The sequence below is a fragment of the Oryza sativa genome, chromosome 3 (genome assembly GCF_034140825.1).
Source record: "Oryza sativa Japonica Group chromosome 3, ASM3414082v1".
NCBI lineage: Eukaryota > Viridiplantae > Streptophyta > Magnoliopsida > Poales > Poaceae > Oryza > Oryza sativa.
Window position 1 is genome coordinate 27,960,485 of NC_089037.1, and position 23,168 is coordinate 27,983,652.

Genomic DNA, 23,168 nt, shown 5'->3' on the forward strand with positions numbered 1-23,168 from the left:
TCGTTTTGTAGAGCGAAACTCACAAACCTCAACAATCTGGGCTCAGTGGTGGCTCGAGAAAATTTTTGTTGGTGTGTCTATTTCAAAAAGAAGGTTTTTTTTAATACCTCTGACGAACCAAGCAGTCTGATCATCCTTGCCCGTCCCCCTCTTCTGTCAACCGTTGAAAGAGCATAGCCCAGGAATGAACCATATCGATCCAAGGTTGCAAGGAAAGAAGAAAGGTAAACCAGACCATAGGAATCTTCTGATGAAGTCAATCAGAGAGGACGGTTAGGTTCTTTGTTGCCTCATCTGCTTAGCTTATAGAATCACACTGAGAGATGAGCATTGCAACAACGCATACACGATGCACTCACGATAAACCTAGAGTTGGGCGTGGTGGAAAATAGAATAGGCGATTAGTGGGTTGAGCGTTTGGGATAAGTGAGATACGCCGAGCCAAAATTCAGGGCTGTCCAGGGACCGCTTGAACACCCACCTGGAGCCGTCCCTGACTGAACTCGAGTCAAAACTAGTTCAAAGTAGAATTTCAAATATGGTTTCGAAGAAGTTCAAATTTCAAACAGCAAGTTCGATTTGAGTTCTACCGAAATTTCTCGGTTCTCGACATCCAACGAGATTATCATCATAACATATTTCAAGAAATTTTCCCCCATGATTTCGTGTATACTCCTAGCTGACAAAAAGAAAAAGAAAAGAAAAAAAAAGGGGTCCACGCTGGCCGTCGGCTCGCTTTGGACCGTGCCTCCTCCTGGAAAGTCACGAGGCCGAAAAGCCCCCAAAAGGCCATCACGCTACTACTCCCTCCGTACGCACTACGCACGCAGCGCAGGCAGCAGCGGCGGCAGCGCAGGCGCTAGTACCCTACTCCTCCTCCCCTCCCTCTCTGACCACGGCGCATTCCCCAAGGCAGCTCCCCTCGTCTCGTCTCGTCTCCACGCGACTCCCCTCGAGCGATCGCGCTCCTCTCCTCCCATCCATGGCGCCGCCCCGGATCCGGGCGGCCTGACCGCGGATCCCGTCAAGGGCGGGGCGGGGAGGGGCGGGGGCGGGGATGGCGTCGTCGCCGGTCAAGTTCTTCTCGGTCTTCCTCGCTGTCTCCGTCGTCGGATGGGTCGTCTTCACGTAAGCCGCTTCTCTCACCGCTGGAACCCGCAACTCCGGTAGAGGTGGGGGTGTGGGGGGTGGGGGATCCCGCGGGCGCGGCTGCCGTTTCGGGGGTTGGGGAATTTTGTCGGGGGTGGGTGTATGGATCACGCATTTGGTTCGTGGTGGTTTGCTTGGGTAGTTCGATTTCGAGTTTCGTGTGGTGGTGAATTGAGCCTCTCCGGGCGTTGATTCTGCTGCTATTCCAGCAGAAGCAGAAGCAGCGGCAGCAGTAGAGAGTCTCTTAGGGGGTCGGGTTGGCTAGGAGATTCGTTGTTTGGGTTTTGAGGGGGGATTTTGTGGTGGTGAAGTCATCGAGTCTTGATGTTAGATGGCTTGTTTGGGATCATGGCCATCTTTGCCATTCGGGACGGAGCAGCAAATGCGCTGAGTAGTCCGGATCATAGTGAGCTTTGATCGGTAGGCTCGAAGCACTGGTGGGCTCTATGGTTGGTCTCATTTGGTTCAACTTTACTGCCTGCATTCTGGCCACATGAGTTTGCCTTAGGTGCTTTTGTCCTTTCCTGCATCGGAGATACTTCAACATGGAGTTATGTTTTCCAACTGAACAAAATTTGAGTTTCTATATGTTTCTGCCAGTTGGCTGTATATCAACAATCTGAGTTACTAGTAATAACTAATATGCCATGCCCATGCGATTTATTTCAATAAGGCTTGGTATCTTTGATCTAGTTGTTGTTCCATTTATGGTTCTCACTAGTACTGGCACGATGTTTTGGTATGCTTAGTTTTTCTTCCTACACAAAATTTAAGTCGTTTGGACTTGCGAACAAGAATTAAGAAAGTAGATAAAAGACCTTGCTGCCCTTCAATTTATACCTGCATTGTAAAAGACAAGTCATTTATGCATGAGGGCTGTAGCACTTACTTAACAACGCCAAAGGAGTTAGTAAAGAGCCAAAAGCGTGATGAAGTTCTAGGGTGACTTATATTTTGAGAAGAGCTGAGAAGGCTAAAACAACTTATATTTTGAGTCAGAGGGTGTAATATCTTTTGCTATGCAATGGATCGAATGATGATAAAATTTGGGCATTGTTGTTTGTGGCAATTTTGTTACAATCATAGTCATGGCGTTGGACTGCTGGCTGCTTTGCACCGCAATACCGTGCAACAAGCTTTCTCTCTTGCTTTCTGTACTGGTATCCTCAATAATGGATGCACTGTCAGCAGCTATTTACAGTCTACTCCCTCCGTCCCAAAAAAAGTCCAATTCATGTGTCCAGATTCATCCCTAGAATTGGGCTTCTTTTGGGATGGAGGGAGTAGATGACAGAAGCATTTATGAATTCTAGCTGATTCTTTTGGAGTGGCCAATGACTTAGTGGAAGTTCAGCATCTCATTCCAACATAACGACAAGATATAATTTTGGCACCAATCTCACACTAAGGAAGCAAGCATTTGGAAAGTAGAGAAATGTGATATTGAGGTGTCCTAGTTCCTAAGATCAAGCGATGCCAATCAAATTCAGATGTCCTATCACATTTATTTCATCTTATGCTGTTTTCTACCAAAAATATTCAGTGAAGTCTGCTCAAGATTGATCTGTGTTTGCATTCTTCACAGATTTGCATCGCGATTATTAGCTTGGTTCTTGAGCCGTGTACTACATGCCTCTGTTGGGTTCCGAGTTGCTGGGTTCAACTGCTTGCGTGATGTAACAATAAAATTCTCCAAGGTTTGTCTTTCATCTTATGCTACCATGTGACCTGGTTTTAGAAGTCCATGATTTTCTGCCCTTGGTTGTCAGTTCATTTTTAATTTGAATAATCTTCACTAGTTCATTTATATAATTTTTTTAATTATAGTATGGTGCTACTCCTTTTATTACTCTGTTGCGTCTTTGTCATTGCTTTCTTGCACTTTTGAAGCAGCTGTTACTATCTAGTGGTTTCCACCTTTGTGCTATGTACAGCTAATTGGACAATTCTTTGCTCGCATTGTGGCTCTGTTGCTTGATACCACTTGACTCCTTAAATTGCATTTGCCTTCTGATACAAAGGTTCTGATTAGCTCATTAGCTACTGCAAAATAATGTCAACAACGTCTTACTATATCCTAGGAACTCTTAAGCATGAAAATAAATAGCATGGATGTTAGGAAGGTGGATGCCTGTATTACCTTAAACTTGTAGTCCATTTATTTTTTATTCCTTTTTTAACTAAAACAGTATTGGAAGTTTGCAACAGAGGAGTTGTTTTGCATGTCAATTCTTTACCTAGGACCCCCAACTATTAAAAATGATAGCGAACTTGTCCATATCTGTTTTTATGGCTGTTTTTTTGGTGATGTGGATCCCGTATCATCAATTTTCCCATGTTAGCGGACATGTTTCATTCCAGACTTCCAGTCAATTTGTACCCCACGTGGAGACAAGAGTAAAAGAGAAGGGTCTGACATATGGAGTCAGGATGACAGCATGGAAAAGGTTGTGGCGAATAATTATGATGTGGCAGCCACGCCACCCAAAATCTTCCAATGCAGCCATTCTTGGACTTATTAGCATAGTTGGGGGACATAAAGTTTTGAGGGTGTTTGTTTGATCTATAAAGAGTTGAGAAACCAAAATCAGACCTCTGATTGTATATTTTCCTCTGAAATTTTATTCTTTTTGCTATTTTATATCTACACTTAACAATGTCCTAATTCTTCCTCTCAGGGTTCTCTTGAATCTATTTCAATTGGTGAAATAAAGCTAAGTTTCCGCAAGTCATTGGTCAAATTAAGTTTTGGTTTCATATCCAAAGACCCAAAGCTACAGTTACTAATAAATGATCTTGAAATTGTAACAAGATCTTCACAAGGAAAAAAATTAAGCAAGCCAGGAAAGTCGCGTTCCACAGGAAAAGGAAAATGGTTAGTAACTTCAAGCATGGCTAGACTTTTGTCAATATCTGTGACAGATCTGCTGATCAAGGTAACACCTTGTCTTGGTAATTTCTTATCTCCAAAATTTTGATCCACCTTGAGATGCAACTTCTCTCCCCCCTAAATGTTGCCATACCCATACTAACATGTTTAAAGTGTTTAAATTTTCTTGTGAAAGTAATGCTAGCAAGATTGGATGGTTAGATTACCTTTTTATTGCTTTACTCTGTTCAAAAATTCTGAAGTGGAATGATCTTAATTGTTGGTTGATTCTGAAGTTGGGTCCTTGTGGTCCTTGTGGTCCTTTATTAGAGGGAAATAAAGGGGAGCCACACTGGGATCTAGAGCACTGTTATCTACTGATTCTAGAGTGACATTGCTCATCGTCCCTGTAGGCAGATGTGAATTTTTAAGTCGTTGCTGCCTATTTTTTCTCCCATGTCAGTGAGCTTTTTAGTGGGAGGTGCACATGTAGAGGCCCTAAAGGATATGGTAGGGTGAGTGCTACAGGCCATTATAGGGCCTTGATGTATCAGGACTGTATCCCATGGTACTGTGGAAGATCACTCATTCTCTTCTTACTTCAAGTATAAGATAACCCAAATTTCTTTGATATATATAGCTGAATTAGAGGAGTATCAGTGCTTCATAGTTAGTGACCCCCTGGGGACCATATAGGATTTGCTTTGAATAACATTATCAGGCTAACAAGAATAGGCATATGTTTGTAGAGTCTGCTAGGAGGTATGCAGAGGGTCATGGGTTTAACTACTACTCCCTCTATCCCAAAATAAGTTCATTTCTACCCTCTACCATTTGTCTCAAAATAAGTTCACTTCTATCCCCTTACCTACCCTCGTTCTGCACATTGAGGAGTTTTTATCCCATCAATACCCCTTGCCTACCCACCGTATACTTTTCTATCACTTTGGTCTTTATCCCTCCATGCTAATTTGAATCCCAATGGCTAGAAATGTAGTTATTTTGGAACAGAGTTAGTAGGAGGCAAATAGCATGGGGCTGATAAACCTGGAAAAGGAAAAACTGCAAGCTTGCTTGATACATACAGATGTCTAGAGGCCCTTGGATAGGTGAAGTGCTCTGGCAAATTATCTGTCTGTCAGCGAGCAGCAGTGGTCTGAGTTTGGACTTTGGACCTTTTGACCTGATCCGTATTGTATCCTTATTGCATTGGACAACGAAGATTTGGATGTTTAACTTGATTGTCGTGGATGTCAAAGGTAGTAGTTGGGAGATGTCATGTCAGCAAGGATTGAGCTCAAAGGAAAGCATGAGTGACATGGAAGTGAGAATGTATTGGGCAGTTTTTTCAGGGTCTGAAAAGGTGGGGTCCAAGAGTTCTAATGGTAGTTGTATTCCTGTATTACTTTCAGGATTCTTTTCAGTGGCTCTTTAAACATGCTTCTATGTTCTTTTAGCACAAGATTGTTTAGCAAGAACATGGAGTTACCAAAAAAAAAAGAAGTAATGATCTAATAAGTTTTTTTGGAGCTTTGAGCTGCTAAACCCAGATTCATGTGCATGAGTCACCACAGTAGCTGTCTAATTAACAGTGTTTCTGGTGATCTGTCTTCTATATGTAAATCTTTTCCACAAAAGCATATCAGCAGCAGGCGCAATCCAACTATGTTGCTGGATATATTTTTGCCGCTCAAGCATTCTACATATGAAATGGTGCATTTTCTTACTGGTCCATTCTGCTACTTATGATTTCTCTTTGTTTGACCTCAATAATGTAGGTACCAAGTGGTGCTGTTGACATTAAAGAGTTAAAGGTGGACACATTTAAAATTGCTGGACCTAATCATATTCTTGGTGTTAAGTTACATCTTGTACCTTTGAATGTACACTATGGAGATTTGGGGTTGACTGCTGATCCGCTGGGCAACTGTAATCAGCTTGATGCTTTCCAGTCTGATCAAATATCTCTAGCTAATTCAGAGAAAGTTGTTGCTCCATTTGTTTGTGAAGATTTGTTCGTTACTTGTGACTTTGGCCATGAAAAGTAAGTCCCTTTTCTTTTGGTAGCTGATGTATTTTGGTTCAGCTTGTGCCTACAAATGAAACAACAGCAATGTTCTGGGTTTACTTATTTGTTCAAAGCACCAAGAAATTTCTGTCTGATCTACGTGTTGTACAACTACCATATTTAAAGCTTCACATTACTTAATTTTTATCCTTGTATTTAGTAATTACTAATTATTAGTGGCTGGCAGGGAGAGGGGTGTCAAAATAGTTAACCTCGAAGTGAAATGTGGGGTTATTACTGCCAACATTGATGAAAGACTCTTTCACAAGAAACACACAAAGCCAGAGGGTTTTAGTGGCTCTGAAAATGGTGGAGATGCTTCCCTGGATGCTTCAGCAATGAACCAAACATCAAAAAGCAAATCCATTCTACCATCATTGAAGAAACAGATCCTTGCATTTCCGGATAAGGTTTGCTATTACTGAGAATTTGAAGTGAATATTTGTTACTATCTGCGCGCGCGCGGGGGTGGGTTGGGGGGGGGGTGTTAATTCATTTGCTGCAGTAACTTCATTTTGTGCTTGCAACCTGTGCTTTTTGTTGGATGTCATTTGGAAGTTCACCTGTACTCTTAACTCATGTATTTGCTTTTCTTTCTAAAGCATTTCTAGCCTCATTACCATGCTAGTATTTGCGGTCTATTAAAGACTATTTCGTTGAAATCATTTCTTACTATTAGCAGTATATTTCATTATTTCCTCTTGGAAAATTTTAGGAAAGAAAGTAATAAGTCATCAGTGAAGAGAGGGCTTGGAAATATTGGCATGATTCCTGTAATCTTATAAATACCTAGGGCCTGTTTGGGTACGTTGTACTTCTAGAGTTTCTAGACAGTGCCATGGTTTCAAATTCTACATGGGTACTGTTGAATATAAAACTGACTTGTTTGGGTGCAACAAAAACAGCAGTTTTTGTTGTTTGCCAAACACTATTCTAGTTTTTTGAGTTTTGAAAAATCCACTTAAAGCCTTTTTTTAAAAAAGAAGTTAAACATGCTTGATATGGATGTCGTGCTGATGTTTTGGAGGAGTATGTGAAGACTAGGCAGGAGGTTCTTAAGTTCGTTAATCGCTGGCAAAAATGTGCTGGGTCTTGCTGGAATCATTGGTTTAGCTGATGAATTTGTTTTAAATTAGTTCGTTACTTTGTCTGATGTTCTCCAATATGTAAATCTAAACCACACAGTTCTTCTATTGACAGTTGAAATCATCGAATATACTAGCATTCTTTAAGCAGTTTGAATTATATTTCTGTAGCCCCTTTTGCTGTTGTCTAACTATGTCTTTCTCTGTGCCTGAAAAGTTTTGCTAAATATTTTATTTGTTATTTGGAAGATTAGCTTCAGTGTGCCGAAGCTTGATGTGAAGTTCACACACCTGGGTGAAGGACTTAGTGTTGATAACAATATAATGGGGATCCACTTTACTAGTGCAAAGACCGTGCCACAGGATGATCTAGAGGAAGCCACACCTCATTTTGATGTTCAAATTGATCTCAGTGAAATTCATGTACATCTCTTAGTGCTTTATCTAATTCCCATGTTATACTACCATTTTCTAATCTTTATTCGGAACTGTTTACTTTTCAGTTGGTGAGAGAAGGCTCTAGTTCTCTGTTGGAAGTGCTTAAAGTTGCAGCTGGAGCTTCTTTGGATATTCCTGTTGATGTAAGAATTCTATATTCTTGGGTTGATAATTTGGCAACTGTTTTTGTCTTTGATAGCTATAAAATATTATTTTCTTCCAGCCATTTCTTCCAATCAGAGCTGAGATCGATGCCAAGCTTGGTGGTACACAGTGCAATCTTATGTTAAGCAGATTGATGCCATGGATGCGTCTTCATTATCTGAAAAGCAAAGGAATGAAGATTTCAAAGGAGAACTCTCATCGAGGAATTTCTCAAACAAAAGAGATCAAGCTAATTATGTGGACCTGTACAGTTTCTGCTCCTGAAATGTCCGTAATGCTTTACAATCTTAATGGATTGGTTTTGTACCATGTAAGTTGTTTCCATTCAATACCAAGAGTAAGAACTATTCTCCGTAACAGTGATAGTGTACTAGAGTTGGCATACCCAACAGACAATTTTATGGAGGGATGAAAATTGTTTTTTACAAACACCATTTTGTTATCACTTCTTTATCTTTTACTTTCTGTTAATAGCTCTTATGTTACACAGTAGGTTATAAGATTCCTCTAAGCTTACTTGCTTAGATAAGTTACCATTTAATTTCCTAAGCTTATTGTTTACAATTATTTTAATTCTTTAACCAATGAGTATTATCTTCCTTTTGGTTTGATTCTTCTTTCATTTCCCAGATCTGTTCCCAATCATCTCATCTGTATGCAAATAACATTGCAAGCAAGGGTATTCAGATACACACAGAGCTTGGTGAATTGCAAGTGCATATGCAAGATGAATACAAAGAATTTTTAAAGGGGAACGTATTTGGTGTTGACACCTACTCTGGTTCCTTAATGCACATTGCTCGGGTAAGTCTTGATTGGGGATACAGGGGGCCTGAGATCGAAGATATGGTTGAAACTAGTAGACTTACTCTTGTATTTTCCATCGATATCAGTGGCATATGTGTAAAATTTGGCTTCAAGCATTTGGAATCTGTTGTGCTTAATTTGATGACCTTTAGGACTCTATTTAAGAGTCTTGCATCCTCTCGTGGAAGTTCAAAAGAGAAAAATTTGGAGCATAGAGAGAAAAGGAGAAAAAAAGGTGTGGAAATTTTGAAATTAAGCGTACAGAAATTGTCAATTACTTACTGTGGTGATGCAAATGTAGTAAATATGCCTGTCGCTGATCCAAAGCGTGTCAATTATGGATCTCAAGGTGGTCAAGTAGTTATTAGCGTGTCTGCTGATGGCACACCTCGTCTGGCAAGTATAACATCAGAACTACCAGGCAGGTCTCGTAACTTGATGTTCTCTGCATCTGTAGCTATTTCTCATCTCTCTGTGTGTATAAACAAGGAGAAAAGGTCAACAGAAGCTGAACTGGAACGGGTGAAGGCAATCTATGAGGAGGATCTTAGCTCTAGTGTCAAAGTGACACTGCTAGATATGCAGAATGCTAAAATTGTTCGCCGATCAGGTGGCCTTCCAGATGTTCCTGCTTGTTCCCTCTTTAGGGCAACAGACATTAATCTCAGATGGGAGCCTGATGCGCATTTAGCAATACTCGAGACCTTCATCCGCATCAAGTATTTCCTACATAATAACAAGCCAATCAATGCTGAAGTTGGCGATATCTGTGAGAATGGACCTGGTAGTATATCTACTGGTCCAGGAAAACCTCAGAAGTCTGACAAAAGAGGGTCGATTTTTGCTGTTGATGTGGAGGTGCTCAGAGTATCTGCTGAGCTTGCAGACGGTGTTGAAGCAAACATGCATATACAATCTATTTTTACTGAAAATATTATGATAGGTGTACTGTCTGAAGGCCTTTGTCTCAGTCTTAATGGTGCCAGAATAATGAAGAGCACGCGAATACAAATCTCATGTATTCCTTTTGGCACCAGTAGTTTGCTTGATGCAAAGGTTGAGTCATCATCCAAAAGAGATTGGGTTGTTCAAGGGTTAGATGTCCATATCTGCATGCCTTATAGGCTGCCATTGCGTGCTATAGAGGATGCTGTTGAAGATATGATTCGTGCCCTAAAGCTTATCTCTGCTGCCAAGAAAACTATGCTGTTTCCTGACGGCAAAGAAAACCCAAGAAAGGTTAAGTCTGGCACCACCAGCTTTGGATCTGTAAAGTTTGTGTTACGTAAACTGACAGCAGAAATAGAGGAGGAACCCATTCAAGGTTGGCTTGATGAACATTATCATTTGATGAGGAACAAAGTCTGTGAATTGGGAGTTAGGTTGAAATTTCTTGAAGAGGCTATATCAGGAAGTGTAGATCCTAATAATTGCAGTTCCAAGGAGAAACTTCTCTATGATGGCATTGAGGTTGACATGCATGACACTGCAGCTCTTCAAAAATTGCGGGACGAAATCCATAAGCAAGCTTTTCAATCTTATTATACGGCTTGTCAGAAAATGGTACATGCAGAAGGATCAGGAGCATGTGCAGAGGGTTTTCAAGCTGGATTCAAACCAAGTTCACGGAGAGCTTCACTTCTTTCACTTTCTGCTTCTGAACTGGATGTTACTTTGACCAGGATAGATGGTGGAGAGGTTGCAATGGTTGAATTCATAAAGGGGCTCGATCCTGTTTGTCAGGAGAAAGATATACCATTCTCCCGGCTATATGGGAGTGATATTGCTGTGCTTGCAGGTTCATTGGTCATACAACTGAGAGATTATACTTCTCCTCTCTTTTCTGCAACCAGTGGGCAATGCCAAGGTCGTGTTATTCTTGCTCAGCAGGTCAGGCCCATCAAATCCATTATTTTGTGTTGCACATGTGTATCACCATGTTGTGCATGCATGCTTATAGCTTTATATATCTCTTTCTTTTGATGCCATTTCATTTCCTTGGCGTGCCATGCTTGTACTTTGATAAGACCATGTGTGTGCATGCGACAGTGTAACACATACACAGGCATACCTAAGCATTGGAGCTAAGTTGGTATTTCTAATTCTTCTGTCCTATACTCCTATGGCAGCACAGCGAAGCTAAGATAAACCAAGTTAGCACTTTATCTGTCACAAAATAAAACCATCCCTTGCATCCTGAGGCACTTTTAGTAGGGAGGAAATATTACCAAGGTGCCCATTATTATTAGAAAAGTAGTATCGGTGGGTGGGCAGGTGTGGGGTGTTAAAGGGATAAAACTTCTTGATTTGTGGGCCTATGGTAGGTAAGAAAGTTGAAATCAACTTATTTTGGGACGGAGGAAGTAAAAGATACCCATCTATATTTCTTCACCTAAAATTCATATCTCCTTGTGGGAGTGATCTAGGCAACGTAGTCCAGTACTAACTGAAATTTAATTGCAACTTCCAATTGAAAAACCATTCCTTGTCTTGTCAAGGTTGGTTGCTGCCGTGCTGGTGGGAACAGAAACTGAAACTAAATTTAAAATTTTCAAGTTTGAAATGAAAAACGAATTGGCTTTTGAATATGGTGTCTCCTTGGGTTTCTTGTAATTTGCTGTTGATGGTTACAGTAGGGATTTTGAACTTTGATAATAATTTCATGGTACACAGATATGTTGTTCCTTTTGTTTCTACATTATGTTTTCAAGTCCTTTACTATGCATGTTGACCGCTAGCTCCTCAGCTGACTTCCGTTTTATGATCTAAATGCATCTGACAAAACATGGGGACAGTATCCATTGGATAACAGTAATTATGTTATTTACTGATGAAAACTAAGCTGAGTCAACAACTGAGGGACGGAGAAACAAACTTGTTCCTTTCATTATTACCTTTGTTTTTCTGTGTGCAATAGCCAGTGACTAAACTTTATGGCACAGATAATGTATCACATTAATTTATTTCCTTCTAAGGCAGTATTATAGATGGCATATTATTTATATGAAGACAAACCGAACCCATTGCTAGAAGTTTTATCTCTGCAAATACATGCTGAAATGGAATAGTTACTGGAAAAACTGCTACTTAGTTATACTTAATTGCTACATATTTGGATACGAGTTTCTTCAGTTATGAGTTTCTCATTGTGTCCACTTCCAGGCAACATGTTTTCAACCCCAAATACAGCAGAATGTATATGTTGGAAGATGGCACAAGGTCATGATGCTACGTTCTGCCAGTGGTACCACACCAGCAATTAAAATGTACTCAAATTTACCTATTTATTTCCAGAGGGGGGAGATTTCCTTTGGTGTTGGTTATGAACCATCTTTTGCTGACATAAGTTATGCATTTCAAATAGCCCTAAGGAGGGTTAATCTTAGCACCAGAGTAAAAGATTCTGGCCCAACAAACCAACCACCTAAAAAGGAGCGCAGCTTGCCATGGTGGGATGACATGAGATATTACATCCATGGAAAGATAGTTTTGTATTTCAATGAGACCACATGGAAGTTCCTGGCAACAACAAATCCTTATGAGAAGGTGGACAGGCTCCAAATTGTTTCCGAATACATGGAGATCCAGCAAACTGATGGGCATGTAGATGTTTCTGCAAAGGAATTCAAGATGTATATCAGTAGCTTAGCAAGTATGATGAAGAACTGCACATTAAAAGTTCCACCTGGTGTGCCCAGACCTTTTATCTATGCTCCTTTCTTCTCCCTTAATGTTGTTATTGATTGGCAGTGTGAATCTGGCAATCCATTGAATCATTATTTGCATGCGCTCCCCATTGAGGGTGAGCCAAGGAAGAAAGTTTATGATCCATTTCGATCCACTTATCTCTCGCTTAGGTGGAACTTCTCCCTCAAACCTTTGCAAGTACAATACGATAATGACGCATTATCTCCCAGTTATGGAAATAGTTCAATGCAATGTGGAGCCATCTCTGATAATCATTCCAAACTGGCTAATGTTGAATTCCCTACCATGAATCTGGGAGCCCATGACCTTGCTTGGGTTTTCAAGTGGTGGAGCTTAAATTATAGCCCTCCTCACAAACTGCGTTCGTTTTCGAGATGGCCTCGCTACAAAATTCCTCGAGCTGCTAGATCTGGTAACCTCTCACTGGATAAAGTTTTGGTCGAGTTCTTTTTCCGTGTTGATGCTACTCCCTGTTGCATAAGACATGCAACCTTAACTGAGGATGATGCAACCTTAACTGAGGATGATCCTGCTAATGGCTTGACCTTTAAAATGTCAAGGTTGAAGTATGAGTTATGTTACAGTCGGGGCAAACAGAAATACACATTTGATTGTAAGCGTGAATCTTTGGATCTTGTTTACCGTGGTCTTGACCTTTACAAGCCAGAAGTTTATATCATGCGAGACATAAACCTGTCTTCAGCTGAAACTGTATCCAACTTGAAAACAAATACACAACTAGGAAAGGTTATTCATAATAAAGGCAACATGGGCAATTTCCAGGATAAACATGAGGATGGCTTCCTCTTATCTTGTGATTATTTCACAATAAGAAGACAATCTCGTAAGGCAGATCCTGCAAGACTTATGGAATGGCAGGATGCTGGTAGGAATCTTGAGATAACATATGTTAGATCTGAGTTTGAGAATGGAAGTGAAAGTGACCACACTCTTTCTGAGCCTAGTGATGATGATGATGGCTTCAATGTGGTGCTAGCAGACAATTGTCAGCGCATTTTTGTCTATGGCCTTAGACTTTTATGGACTATTGAGAACCGAGACGCAGTTTGGTCATGGGTTGGAGGAATTTCCAAAGCATTTGAGCCTCCAAAACCCTCTCCGTCGCGGCAATATGTTCAAAGGAAGATGATTGAGCAAAGGCAAACTACTGAGGGTTCTAAACTAACTCAAGATGCTACCTCTTCTGTCCATGTTGGTTCTCCTTCAGGGCAACATGTTGAGGCTCTGGGTTCTACTTCCCCATTACATAGTAAAGCCAATTTATCCTATGATATTGCCGGTATGCTTCTTAGCTAGATATTTTCATGCTGTGACTGCAAGTTACAGGTTTAACTTATATTATTTGTGCACTTGAGCTATTTGAAAACTAAAATTGTTACATATTTCTGTCACCTTTGGATTCAATCCTAATATGTATGGTAATGTGGCAGGGAAGCATGGCCTTTTTGATGATTCAGATAAGGGAGGGAATCTCCAATTCATGGTTAATGTTATTAAACCCCAATTCAACCTACATTCTGAAGAAGCCAATGTAAGTGATTCTTAAGAAATGTGTTGCTTTTAATTTCTCATTTGATGATTTTCTATTGTAAATTATTCTGTCTGTGTAACTAATGATGAAGAATAATAATCATGTGTTTTGTTGCAAGTTTTTGTGTGCTGCAATTTTGGCTGATTCTAAGTGAATCTGCATTTGATCCTTTTATTTAATCCTCTGTATTTTAAGATACAATATTTCATCTCCAATCTTGTGCTGTATGTGCGTTTTTACATGTTAGTATTTCACATTAGAAAACGGGGTTTCCCAAGCATGATTAGCTATGCAAATGACTAAACCACACATCGGCTTGTGTCAAGCATTTTTTTTTCTCAAATAGGCGCTGTCAGGGCTGATTGTTTTCCCCCTCAAATAGGTTATATCTCTTTGAGCCTTTATTTAGCTTCTACTTTGGGCTCCCAGTTTCTATGCATGCATATATGCTCATTTATCCTTTATATTCCCTCCTTTTGTGTGGCTCTAGGGAAAAGACTTATGAAGTTGATCGTTATGTAAAAGGTTCATGTGGATTACGGTATTATTGCTACAAACAAACGATTATGTCTTTGGAAGTAAAACTATTTTCTGTATGCACCAGGGTAGGTTTCTACTTGCTGCAGCCAGTGGGCGTGTGCTGGCTCGTTCGTTTCATTCAGTTGTTCATGTTGGGAAAGAAATGCTAGAGCAAGCACTGGGGGCAAGCAGTATACAAATTCCTGAGCTACAACCTGAAATGACCTGGCAAAGGGCTGATTACTCAGTGCTTCTTGAAGATGTTCAAGCTCATGTTGCACCGACTGATGTGGACCCAGGTGCTGGCCTGCAATGGCTTCCGCGGATTCTTGGTAGTTCCGAGAAATTAAAGCGCACAGGTGCCTTGTTAGAGAGAGTATTTATGCCTTGCGAGATGTACTTCCGTTACACTAGGCACAAAGGAGGAACTGCAGATTTGAAGGTAAAGCTACCGAGACATGTTCAAGCTTATGAGCCAACCCCAAGAGCTATGAGTTTCAATTGGCTGCAGTCTATAAAAGTAAATGGCTAAATGCATCATGTGATTTTGTCTTACTGATTAATTAATGTCATATTATATGGCCCAGGTTAAGCCACTGAAGGAGCTAATTTTTAATTCTCCAAACATCACTGCAACAATGACTTCGCGCCAGTTTCAAGTTATGCTAGATGTGCTTACCAATCTCCTTTTTGCAAGACTCCCCAAGTGAGATTTCTTTTAGGCTCATGAATTTCTTCTTTTTATCCAATGCTGAAGCACTTAAGTTTGTTGCCTATGTTATTTTGTCATTAAATACCAACAACTTCCAAGGATTTATGAAATTTTACTCGGTTGGGAAGTCAATTTACCAGAACAGGGATAATATTCTAGAGTTAACACAAGCTCTCTACAGACATTATTTGGAATTTTGGTTGCTATTTTAACAACTGAAATTGTGTTGGCTTATTTTTTGGTTTCATGCCTGAGTTGATATTTTGTAAACTAGAAAAGGCGTGTTCCAACTTCCAAGTGAAACTGTAATTCACATATTGTTCGATTTCACATAGTTGCCAAACATTTGTAAATTGCTGACTGGAACTGAACTGGAATTGACTTGCATAAAAGATCGCACTTTGATGGAGTTTCTGTTTATTTCTAGATTGTTGCATTATGGAGTATGACTATGGTTTATTACATCAATTATTGGGTCTTTTCTCATAAAATAGTTAATTTGTTTTATGTATATTAACTTTTAATGGCTGTTCATGTTACAACTCCTAGGTGTATATTTTCAATTTTGATAAGAGAATTGCTTTGTGGTCACCAAACTTTTGGGGTGGTTCAGGTCCACGCAGCATATTTTGTGTAGAATCTAGAATGGCATCGGACATGCTTGACACAACAGCCCACTGAAATTGTCAGTGCGAATTTGTTAGCTGTGTATAATGATTTTCTTTTAGCTGAGAATGACTATTTACTTTTAGGTGTGAGTTGAATCTTGTCCGTTCCTTTGACTTGTTTCATATGAACTCTCTGGCCATTCTGTGTTGCTACAGATGAGGATGCAGTGGTGAAGCCACCGCCTGCCGGTAAAAACTCCATTAAATTTTAATATTGATGATAAAATTTCTATAGCAAATACTAGTTATTTGAAGTTTGCCTGGGCTCAAAAATATTTCTGGCTCCGCCACTGTGAGGATGGGAAGGGTAAGGGTAGGAGTGTAAGGCGGGATGGGAGTCGAGATCGTGATGATCCTGTTACATACAAGTATGAAACTGTTGGATCATATGTGAGTTATCATTGTTACCCATCCTCCTCCTTCAACACCCCACCCCTTAAATTAAAAGGGTTGGTTGGCAAATTCAGACCACCCTAACAACTTTGATAACCTGCAAGCAAATACTTATTTTGATAAATCGCTGTCTTTTGTTACACAGGGGGCAACCCTTAATCAAATAAATGTTGCCTTGTCTACAGAAGCATCTAACACTGTGTGTACGCGTAATTTAATTTTTTTTCTGCACATGGATCTGCGCATCGCTGGCAGTTGTCTTGTTTAGATCAAAATATGTTTTTGGTAATGTCCATTTATCTCTCTTGTGCCCTTACAACCTTCTTGTGAAATGTTCTCACATAACCATCTGTACTGGAACAACACATATTGAACTAGTTGTAATTCATCCTTAATCCTCATTAATCTTCCTGGATAGGCCTCGGAAAAACAGTCTACAATATTCATCAGATGATGAAGATGTTGAAGAAGAGGCTGATGAGGTGGTTCCTGATGGAGTAGAAGAGGTGGAGCTTGCGAAAATTAGCCTTGAGCAGAAGGAGAGGGAGAGGAAACTACTACTGGACGATATAAGGTCCCTCATGGGAACTGGTAACAATCATACTAGCAACTTCCTTTCAGTTGAAAGGGATGATTGTTTATGGATGATCAACAGTGGAAAATCTTTACTGGTAAACATTTCACTTTAGCCTGTAATGAAATTAATGTTTTTTATGAAATCATAATTTTCTGTAAACTACATTATGATTTTGTTTCCAAAACACTGTTAATAAGAGCTATCCCTTCTGTCCAAAATATAAAGCATTTCTAGGATCAAAATTAGTACCACAATATAAGCATTTCTCCACCTACTTCCTCATCTCAACCAATCACAATCATTTCTCACCTCAACCTTGATTTCTGCTAAAGCTCCCAGAAATGCTTATATTTTGGAAGGGAGGGAGTATTATAGCGATGACACAAGGGACTTCTGGAAACAAGTCTAAAATTATGCTCTCTTCAGTCACGAAAACATGTTTTGGATATCAGCAGAGTCTCCAAAATGCAATGTTGACCAGTAATTTCTATCATAATAATTATTATATTTGTAAAACCTGATAAACTTATAACATTGTGGAAATACTTTTTGATGAACCCACGTGTATAAACTTCATGGATCAAATCTAAATGCCTTAAATGATATTGATGCTCGAAGTTTTTGAACAATTGTCTCGATGTATGCCTAAAATACCAAAATAGCGTGTTTTTGTGACTGTTGGGAGTAATTTCCTTGTGACCAACATAGATACTGTGTATAATACTCCTCTGTCCCAAATTATGAGGCCTATATTTTTGTTACAGTCTTCAATGACATACTTTGACTATTAATTTATTCCATGTTATATTCTAAATTAATATGAAATTAGCATCACATGAAAGTATTTTCAAAATATGAATCTAGTAATATAACATGCATAATACTTAACATAGATATGGTTAGTATGATTATTAGTCAAAAGTTACTGAGTTTGATTTGCTTTAAAAAGAGGGTGCCCTATAATTTGGGACGGAGGGAGTATACAAGTCTCCATACACACATCAACTGATTAACACTCTTATTTTGGATAAAAAAAGAAGTAATTTACTGCTTATAAACAAGAAGAATAGAGAGTGTCTTTTATACATGTAGTCAGACTATGTATGTAAACATTTTCTTTTAGTAGTGTATATTATTGGAATCAATTATTTGTCCCTCTTAGTATGAAAACAGCAGGTCGAATATCCGTCATATTTTGCCATTCTTAATGAGTTTTCTTATAGTGTTTAATTGATATTAATCAGGTGGAAAGATTGAAGAGAGATCTTGAAAACCTTAAAAAGTCTCGAAAATCTGCATCTTCAACATTAAGGAAAGCATTGCAGAAAGCTGCACAGCTACGCTTGATGGAGAAAGAAAAGAACAAAACTCCTTCTTGTGCCAAACGAATTTCTATGAAAATTAGCAAGGTTGTATGGAGCATGATCGCTGATGGGAACACATTTGCTGAAGCTGAGATCAGCGAAATGGTATGTTCAACCTTTAGTAGAATAATTATCTTGCATTTTCCTGTCTTTTCATTTTTAATATTTCTGTTCTTTAGCATTTTAGTTTACCGTGAGTTTACCTTTTATTTTTGCTGTAATTGGTGTTTATAATTGTGGCTGTATGCTGTGGAAGGAACACATAACAACCATGTATTCAGTGACGTGTTCAGGGATTTGAGAAAGCTAGTGTCAGTTATCATGGATGATGCGGTAGTTTGGACACTAGCAGGAGTGCCATTGGCGGCCCATAGGTCGTAGGGATACTTGGTCGGTTGATCCTGGGGGAGAAGTCTCGTTTGTATCCTGGGGGCGAAAGCCCGGTTGTAACTGTTTTTCTCCTCTTAATGCAAAGACGTGCAGTTCTCCTGTGTATTCTCTAAAAAGAAATGTTTTATCATTACGCTTCTAGAACCACATTTCCACCTATAACTGCTGTTGTGGTTCAACCATGATCCTTTTTCCCTTTTCAGGTTTTTGATTTTGATCGGGATTACAAAGACATTGGTGTTGGTCGATTTACAACTAAATGCTTTGAAGTGAGGAATTGTATATCCAATGCCAAATGTGCTACATTGTTGTCTGCGTGGAACACTCCTCCTGAAAAGTAAGGACCAGTAAACGTCTCGCATTCTGTTCACTTGCTTCTTCTGGTTGTGAATGAATTCTTTCATGAAATGGGATTCCAGTGAAGACTATTAACTGAGTTCTACTTACAGAGGTGTCATGCTCCGTGTTGACTTGAGGCAAGGCGCTCCGAAGGATGGAAATTCTCCAGTTGATCTCTTTGAGCTCTTTCAGGTTGCCTTGACTTGAAACAAATGGCCAATTTGTGACTTTATGTATTTCATTCATTATTTTTGCCCCCTGGTAAAACCAATTAAAATTGGTGTGAAAAGTTATAGTACTTATCATGCTATTTCATTCATTATTCATTTCATTGACTATTTTTTTTCTTTCGATTGCTATGAAGAAGCGTTGTTTCTACATGCTATCACAAAATAACTGTTAGGCTCTTCCCAAATGCAACTTGTGATCACCAATTTTTCTTTTTGCAATGCGTACATATGGGTTTCAGTTCTCTGATGTTCATACTCAATATTAAAATGATTTGACTGCACGCATGCCACACTGACTCTTTTGTGTGTAATAGGAGTATTTAATGTTGGACTGTTGGTTGCAATAATTTTATTCTGGTTTTCAGTTATTACATGCAGTAATATTATGCTGGTTTTCAGTTATTACATAGCTATAAGATCTACAGCATTCCATTGTTCTGCTGGAAGCCAAGTCTTTGTTTGGAATGCAGGGAACTTAATTGTTTTCTGTGGAAATTGAACTGTTCTCTGTGAAATTCCTGTGTTCCTTATGGGGCCAGCAATGTAAAATGATCTGTGTACTGCTACTGACTAGTCATTTGTTCTATTTACTCTTGAACTTTGCAGGTGGAGATACATCCACTGAAAATTTATCTGTCCGAAACAATGTACAGAATGATGTGGGATTATTTCTTTCCTGAGGAAGATGATTCACAAAGGCGTCAGGTAAGCCAGAAATCATGCTCTCTCACATTCCCTACATCTTGTCTTCGTCCACTCATCATCTCTGATATACTTTTGTTGGGAGAAAGGAAGTTTGGAGGGTTTCAACATCAACGGGAGCCAGAAGAGCTAGAAGAATATCTACTGGTGCTGATGCTGTTGCTTCTACTAGCTATTCTGTGAGAGAGCATGAGCTTCCTGGAAGGTCAGGTATAAACGTATCCACTTCAACAAATGTCTCCAGTTGGCAAGGCAGCGACAATTCACAGGTGATTCACTTAAGAAAATATTATGATGCTCCCCTATGTGAGACTAATATGTGTTCACTGGGCCAATTGGACTATGGGGTTTTGATTGGAACTTGGGTTTCAGTTTCCGGGCAGACCAGTATTCTTCCCACTGCATACAGCCACAGGAATATGGAATTCTGGCCAAATATTTTATTTAAAATTTGTAACTGAATGCGAAAAGTGACTTGAGTAACCTGTAGTTTCAATTCAAATGTTATTTACAAACTCATCAATAGCTCCTTTTTTTTTCTCATATGGCCCAGACCATCATCAGCCTCGCACTCATCTGTCAAATATCGCTCGTGAGTCGTTGGATGATAACAATGTAAAATATAATTGTCCACACATCTAAAGTTGTTTACATGATGACATGACATCAATTTGCCTGCTCCCTACCCAAAAAACACTTACAGTCCACATATATAACCACAGAAAGTCCTACGGGGTTTGGGTGTAGAACTTACCATCACCCCTATTTTCTCCTTTTACAGGAAGTAATAATTAGATTGAAGCTAGGGAGTAGGGATTGGCACAGGTCACTATATGGGTACCCATTGTCCCATTCTAGTTTAGCTAAATGAACTACTACAGGGAGTAAATTCTATGGACCAGGAAAAGTGAGTTTTAGTTAATTTAGTTGAGCTAGAATGGGTCAATGGGTACCTATGAAGTGACCTCAGTACATCCCTAGTTAGAGCTGCATTACATGGATGATGGACCTTCACTGTGTTATAAACGCATGATGAAGACTAAATGTAACAACATGCAGTGCTTCAACGTTGTGCAGGTATCCAAATTGCAGTCTCTAAAGTCCAACGTGGTATGTGGTTCACATCCAGAGTTGCGACGGACATCTTCATTTGAAATGACTTTGGAGGAAAGTGCAGTTGATAGTATCACAAATAATAATGTGGTATCGCTGGTCAATTCGAATGTTTCCTCAAGAGACACCAACAACTTTATGGCAGATAACTCGGTTGCAGCTGCTGAGATGTTCAGGAGTAGAACTAAAGATTCAAAGCCCACCAAGTCTGTTCGTTTATCTCAAGATGAAAAGAAAGTTGGAAAATCTCATGATGAAAAAAGGACAAGAGCTCGGAAGTTGATTGAATTTCATGACATCAAGATTAGTCAGGTTAATATATTTCTGTATCATTGCATCTGGATATGTTGTTTAGCAACTACTACTGTATGACATTGCCTTCCGATTTGGTCGCATTGTAGGTTGAACTTATTGTAACATATGAGGGATCAAGGCTTGCAATTAGTGACCTAAGGCTGCTTATGGATACTTTCCACCGCGAAGACTTTACTGGTACATGGAGGAGACTATTCTCAAGAGTCAAAAAACATATCATCTGGAGTGTCTTGAAGTCGATGGCTGGAATGCAGGCAAGTATTCTGAGTGTTCCTTGTCTTTAAATTGGTATAAAAGCTATACTAGCATTGATCAGCTGCTACAGATTCTGCACTCACATATGCATCACTTTCATGTATGTTTTATTCTCAAAAGCAAGCTTTGCGTTCTAGATCTCTAGTTAGTGCTCCGAAATTGGATCTAAGTTTTGAATCTGTACTCTGATCAATAGTAAGCCCATGTTTTTATGCTTGCTATGTTTTAACATTTCTCATACGAATTTAGCTATGTCTGTTGCGATGGGTGCTGCATTTCAATACCTGTGACATACTAGGTATCGCATCGGCGTTTTCTGCCTAACACTAAATTGTGGCCTGTTAACATAACAAATTGCCCTTTTGTCCCTCAATGTGAAACGGTTGTGCTTTCGTGACATCTTTCATGAATATGCAAATCAAGGGAATTAATAGATACAATATTTCTGAATACTAGCTTTACTTGATCATTTTGCTAAACTAATTTAGGAATACAATCGGTGGTGTCGCATAGACCCATCCTTTCCTTAAATTCCCTGCAACATAACCACTTATCATGATTATATATTTAAATTATGCTTGAGTTTCCCATAGCTCAATTGACAAAGTTACTCTGGATAAGTGGATATCACAAGTACCTTCCAGTTTTTTAAAACGTTTCTCCATTTTTACTTTACTTCATGTCAACGGTTACTGATGTACTGTGTTTGGACTGGGTTCTAAGCAGGTTAAGAAGTTTAAGGCCCACAATCGGGAAACACATGATGGAGCTGTTCCTGATCATGATCTGAATTTAAGTGACAGTGACGGTGACCATCACGGAAAGCCCGATCAGTTTCCTGTGTCATGGCTGAAGAGGCCGGGTGAAGGCGCAGGGGATGGATTTGTCACATCAATTAGAGGGCTCTTTAATTCACAGCGCCGTAAAGCAAAGGCGTTTGTGCTACGGACTGTGCGTGGAGATGGAGACAATGAATGCCATGACGAATGGAGTGACAGCGATGGCGAATTCCCTTTTGCTAGACAGCTTACAATCACTAAGAAGCTCTTACGGAGACATACAAGAAAGCTCCGTCCCAGGGGGCAGAAGAACACAGGCCTGACATTGCAAGATTCACTGCCATCTAGTCCACGCGAAACAACGCCATATCAAAGCGACTCGGACTCATCATCAGAGTCACCTTACGAGGATTTCCATGAGTAGAGAAGCAATGAGAGTAGATCAGATTCTTGGTCATCAGGAGCTGCTAATTGCTGTCAACTTGTGTGTTTGGTGGATAAGATGTAACCATTCCACATGCACGGTGCTGGAGTGGAGGCTTTGTTAGTAGAGCTCATTGGCCAGTGAAGTGATAATATATCGGTCGTTCCGTTCCAACCCTGAAGGAGCTATTCAGGTGTTGTCTTGGATTCCTCGGCCTTGTATATGTATATATATAGTAGGGTGAGGAAGTTGTATCGAGCTGTAGCCAACAATCCAATGTAGCAGCTAGCATGCAGAGAAAAATGTGATGTATTGTTGTAGCTAGACATCTTCTCGTAACTAGTTGAATGGCCTTCGTATAAGTTAAATAAGAGGTCTCTTCATTTGAACATATGTATGGACTGTGTTGGAACTAAAATCATACCCCTAAGACAAAAATTCACTCTTAGGAGCACAAAAACTCACTTCCTTAGGTGCAAGAGACAATGATGTGATAGATCATGTGCAAATTTCCTCTGAAGAAATTTGAGAGATCTTGAAGTTTGAC

General features: G+C 39.6%; 1 protein-coding gene across 3 annotated transcripts; it reads left to right on the forward strand.

Annotated features, from left to right (window-relative positions):
• The first annotated feature begins 891 nt into the window (after window positions 1-891).
• Window positions 892-23,012, forward strand: LOC4333727 (protein SABRE). 3 transcript variants are annotated; one of them, XM_015775147.3, is made up of 22 exons: window positions 892-1,128; window positions 2,735-2,846; window positions 3,828-4,085; window positions 5,797-6,062; window positions 6,274-6,496; window positions 7,421-7,594; window positions 7,675-7,752; window positions 7,833-8,084; window positions 8,405-10,471; window positions 11,744-13,589; window positions 13,741-13,841; window positions 14,446-14,802; window positions 14,948-15,066; window positions 16,552-16,804; window positions 17,955-18,179; window positions 18,668-18,801; window positions 18,914-18,995; window positions 19,640-19,738; window positions 19,825-20,004; window positions 20,813-21,160; window positions 21,250-21,417; window positions 22,145-23,012. In XM_015775147.3, the coding sequence occupies exons 1-22, from the start codon at window positions 1,058-1,060 to the stop codon at window positions 22,619-22,621; spliced, it is 7,890 nt and encodes a 2,629-aa protein (XP_015630633.1). In that variant the 5' UTR covers window positions 892-1,057; the 3' UTR covers window positions 22,622-23,012. The 3 variants fall into 3 exon arrangements, with proteins under 3 accessions (XP_015630633.1, XP_015630636.2, XP_015630637.1); XM_015775150.3 differs by lacking the exons at window positions 892-1,128; window positions 2,735-2,846; window positions 3,828-4,085 and adding an exon at window positions 5,090-5,381; XM_015775151.2 differs by lacking the exons at window positions 892-1,128; window positions 2,735-2,846; window positions 3,828-4,085; window positions 5,797-6,062 and having other exon boundaries at window positions 6,348-6,496; window positions 7,426-7,594.
• Window positions 23,013-23,168: the final 156 nt, after the last annotated feature.